Genomic DNA, 5,000 nt, shown 5'->3' on the forward strand with positions numbered 1-5,000 from the left:
TATTGTTATTATTATTATTATTATTATTATTATTATTATTATTATTATTATTATTATATATTATTATTATTATTATTATATTATTATTATTATTATTTATTTATATCATTATTATTATTTATTATTGTATATCTTTCTCTTCTTCTTCTTCTTCATTCTTATTATTATTATTATTATTATTAATTTTTTATTACTGTTATTATTATTATAATATTTTTTTTCATTATTATTATTACTATTGTTAATGTCTTCATCATCATCATCATCACTATTACTACTATTATCATTATTATTATTATTATTAATGATAGAAATGACATTACCATTAATATCAATATTTTCACAGTACAATATTAGGAAAAAAAGAATCAAAACTAGGTACTTGTAAAAGTCATATGTATTTAAAAAAATATAATAATCTGTATACAGGACTTCCTTACACCTACAATATTATCTCTGAGAGCCGTCCGAGTTATAGAAAAGACAAGGAAAAGGCAAAATATTACAAAAAATGTTCTAAAGCATTATCCATGAAGAGGCTGAAGAGAGAAGATGGATTATGAGAACAGCAACGTGAGATCAGGAATGCAATAACACGATTTATGAATTACTTATTCACTTACAAATAACTGATGAAAATGTGCCAGAATACTTATGGATAAACATGTAACAAATATGTGTGGAGCAACTAGGCGAAGTAAAGCACATACAGTGATTTCATACAGGAGAGTGGACATCGCAATAGTTGCAATGGCTGCAAAAGCAAACAGCGAAAAGTAAGGGTATCTTCTTGAGAAACATTTGATGAGCCATTTATTCAGCATGAACAAAGTTAATGTATTAAAATTGACAGGAGAGAGAGAGAGAGAGAGAGAGAGAGAGAGAGAGAGAGAGAGAGAGAGAGAGAGAGAGAGAGAGAGAGAGAGAGAGAGAGAGAGAGAGAGAGAGAAAATCAGCATTCGGACTGACTATCTCACAGGCAGGAAGAAACCACGTAAGTGATCGTTTGGAGGTGGTGACGAAGGAGTCTGAGTCTTAGATATAAGAAGGAGGTTCGTGGTGACTCGAGGGATGAACGATGAGGCTGTGACTCGACGACCAACTAACGAGTCTTTCTCCTGACTGAAGGGCTCTTCTGTTTCTTGGCTGTGAGACGACACTTTACCTTTCTCTTGGGACAAATCAGACTCCTTGATGTGTGATACATATTGCTCTTGGCTAAGGGATAAGTTTGTCTCCTGGCTGTTTGGAAGGCGAGCCTCTTTACTGGATGATATATTTACAACTTGGAAGTCTGATGCGATCGACTCTCCACTTTGCACCAGGGCTGCTTTTCTGCCTGGCGATAAGCTTCCTTCTTGACTGTGTGAAATGCCAGTATCTTCGCTACTTGTCTTTTGATTGCGTGATGTGTCTGTCTCCAAACTGTGTAAAGTTTCTGGTTCTTTGCTTTTGGCCAGATCTTTCTCTTGGCTTTGTGAATGTTCCGTCACTCGACTGTGAGTAAGGTCTTTCTCTTTGTTGTGAAAAGAATCTTTCCCTTTGGTGGGAGAATGCTTAGAAACCTTTTCAGGAATATCTACAAGTTCTCGACTTTGTACAAGGTCAGAAGTCTCCAGACTTGTTGCAGTGAGCTGCTGTTGAAGTGTAAGAAGTGAATCTTCCTCCTCCTCCGAGGAAGACATTTCCGAGGACAAGTCAGGGCTCTGGCTCACCAGAGACATGTGGATTTCAGTCGAAGTGAGGCTCATGTCCTCCCCCGAAGAGACTAGTTCGTCGTGACTTAGCTGAGGACCCCGGGGATACCCGAAATGAGGATCGATTATTGGCTGCGGTACCCAGGCCACCGCAGCCTCAGGGAAAGGGCTTCGCGGAGGAAGGAAAAAAGGGCTGCGGCGTCACGGTCCCGCCCGGGTGCGATGTGGTGTACGTGCGAATCCTAGGCGGGTAGGAGGGGCCGGGGAACCGCGGGCCGTACTGGGGACCAAAGAAGGGCGACGAATAAGGGCTGTAGTAGTGCGGGGAAGGGCCACCGTAGGGCGGGGGAAGCGAGGGTCCTCCCGAGTAGTGGAGGGGAGTCTTTATTGGGTACGGGGGAGGGGCAGGTGTGTAGGGTCCCGCCGGCGGTGCGTAGGGCGACGCGGAGTAGGGCGGAGGATAGGGCGAGGGCGTGTACGGTAATGGCGAGGGCGAGGGCGTGTATGCCAGCGGAGAAGGAGTTGGGGAGATGAGATGCGCCGGGACGAAGAGCGAGTGCGGCGTGACAGTCCTCGGCCGGTAAGTTGTTGGTCTGGTCGTGACAACCCTGGGAGCGGGCGTCGTCACGACCTCTTTGGGCTTGTAGCTGGTCACCTCTGGCAATCTGAGGGGCGAGGAGGACGTCCTGATCACGGGGGCGGGAGTCGGGGTCACCGTCGTCAGGGGAGGAAGAGTTGTGATGGCGGGGAAAGGCGCAGGGGGAGGGGGCGGGGGAGGGGGCTTAGGGGTGGCGGTTGTGGGCGGAGGAGGAGGAGGAGGAGGAGGAGGAGGAGGGGGCGCAGGCTCAGAGGTTGTAGGGGTCTTGCGGGGGTAGTAGATCGGCGCGGGCGAGGTGTGGACCGGAGGCGTCGGGTACAGGGGCTTGTAGGTTGTGATATGAGGGGGTTGGTAGGGAGGAGGGGGTGGCGGGTGGTGGGGAGGGTGGTGAGGCTCTGGCAGGTACGAATGGGGAGTGGGTCGGTGAACAGGCTCTTCGTGGTGGAGAACTTTGGAGTGGTGGGGCCTCGGTCGGCGACGTCGGCCGTAGCCTGGGGGTGGCCTCGGCCTCCTCCCGTGGGCGGGCGCGTATTTGGGCTGATGGTGTTGCGGGGCCGGATGGGCGGCGCTGGAGGGTTCGTACGAAACTTTCGCGCGATAGCCGTTTTCGTCAGCCACATACGACACGATCTGGATGCGTCCGTCGGGCAGGGACACGCGGTATTCGCCCGTCGTGACCTTGCCCTCGCGCTCCTCCAGGTGGCTGTAGGCTGCGCCCGTATCGTCGTCTCGCACACTGTACGCGAAGTCGTAGCTCACGTGCTTCTGCGGGATGAAGGAAGGCGGGAGTTAGCCGGGATGCAATGGCAAGACTGGCGCTCACTAATGAACATTTTTGTGAATAATGAACTTTTTGCGCAGATTATATGATACAGTGATTCAGGATAAATTTTTATAACCTGGACTCGATTTGAAACTTGATAAAGAAATTGAACTAGATGTTAAATATACTGCCTCTCACAAGCACTGTTCTATATTACAGTGTTCTGGTCATTTGACGATAAATCATCATAGCTCAACTACTTTTTATTTCTAAATATTCATGCATCCAGAGATAGAAAAAAAACTCCCCTGACAGTTTACAAACCACAACACTGAGGTGATAATTTGCGGTCACATTTAGGGCTGCCTAGCATAACGCATTTTTTCATATACAGACGCTGGCATTATTTCGTGTGGGAAAAGGTACACTTGCAACTGATAGGAGAAAGTATATAGTGGTAACCAATTATCTGCCTTTTAAGTCTTATGCATATGCATGAGAAATTAGCAAGTTGTAGTTTACCTCCGTTGCGTCGTTTTTAATGATTCATTAGCGTATTGCGATCTTGTAATTTGCCTACTTTTACTCGTATCATATGCTCTGAGTTAACTAAAAGTTAATAACATCTATGCGGAATAAAAGTATATGATCATAGATAGTCTTCTAACGGAGCGTGTTTTCTTATTTGCAGAAAAAAAATGATATGTTATCTTTGTAATTTAAAGTCTTTTTCACGGCATTTCCCTTTTCAGTGAATTTGGGAAAATGCCGGAAAAAATAACAGCAGGTGAAAGGGGACACCCACTGCATAAACAATATATTTTTTTTTCTAATACACGACTAAAACCTACTTTTCTCATAGGAACCTTATTTCTACATGAGAACCAACCTTCTTCAGGAGAGGGATCTCGTAGGCCTCAAAGTCAAGTGGATCATCGTAGACAGCCTCTCTGGGCTCCCTGTCGTCCTCGCTGTTCCCCGCGGCGACCACCACCGCCACCGCCACCACCGCTACAGCCTATGGAAGGAGAGGCGGATGTTGATTATACTGGGTCTTCATAGTACGGGATTATAACCTGTGGGCCAATAGCGCAATACACTGGTTGGCCACAGACACTAAGTTAGACAATGCCGTTGGCGTAGCTAGTGATTCGAAGGCCCGGTGCTACGTCTCTTAGAGAACCCCCTATATTTTTAGGCAATCATAAGTTTAAGTATCATTTGGGGCCCTCCATCGGGGGGTGGTTTTCACCGCCCCTGCTCCGTAGTTACAGATCATAATGTACAAGTGTTAAAAGCAAACAAACTGAGAGAGAGAGAGAGAGAGAGAGAGAGAGAGAGAGAGAGAGAGAGAGAGAGAGAGAGAGAGAGAGAGAGAGAGAGAGAGAGAGAGAGAGAGAGAGAGAGATTCAACGCACTGGAATGGGCTATTGGTATATGTAAATGCCAACAGTAGGCCGTAGTCTCAAAAGGATTGATTTGAAGCTGCTTTTATGAGTTACCAGTAAGCGATCAGTGGGTTGTCGTGAGAGAGGTGTAAGTACTGTAGACATGGATGTAAGGGTAGTGAGATTAATACATGATACCGAATTGGAATGTGATAAAAAAAGGGAAAACGAACACTAGTCTAAAGTCACACGAATTTATGTTTACCAAAATGTGTTGAAAAACATTTATGAATGTTGCCTAGAATAATTCTAAAGAAGCTTAGTAGTTGTAAAGACGATGCGGTCTTTAAATCGCATCAGTTACAAAATCCGCACTAGCATCACTCTTGATTTGCTTCGAAGCAACTTTTGCAACGTGCAATTAACGATAGCGAATCAGGAAAAGCTGTTCTTCAACACAAAATTGCTCAAGACTTGTGGCAGCGACCAAGAGCAATATCTGTTACGAAATTACGGTCCGGGGCTTCCTCCCTCATTGCACACACGAGAGCATC

General features: G+C 45.6%; 1 protein-coding gene across 1 annotated transcript in view; it reads right to left on the bottom strand.

Moving 5' to 3' along the window:
• Positions 1 to 1,823: 1,823 nt before the first annotated feature.
• LOC119583567 (extensin-like) overlaps positions 1,824 to 5,000 on the bottom strand; it is a 14,835-nt gene continuing 11,658 nt past the window's right edge. The window contains exons 2-3 of the mRNA XM_037932119.1: positions 3,948 to 4,076; positions 1,824 to 3,060 (exon numbers count right to left, since the gene is read on the bottom strand). Coding sequence (XP_037788047.1) covers positions 1,855 to 3,060; positions 3,948 to 4,076 — 1,335 coding nt within the window. The 3' untranslated portion in view covers positions 1,824 to 1,854. The remainder of the gene's footprint in view (positions 3,061 to 3,947; positions 4,077 to 5,000) is intronic.

The sequence above is a fragment of the Penaeus monodon genome, chromosome 17 (genome assembly GCF_015228065.2).
Source record: "Penaeus monodon isolate SGIC_2016 chromosome 17, NSTDA_Pmon_1, whole genome shotgun sequence".
Taxonomy (NCBI): domain Eukaryota; kingdom Metazoa; phylum Arthropoda; class Malacostraca; order Decapoda; family Penaeidae; genus Penaeus; species Penaeus monodon.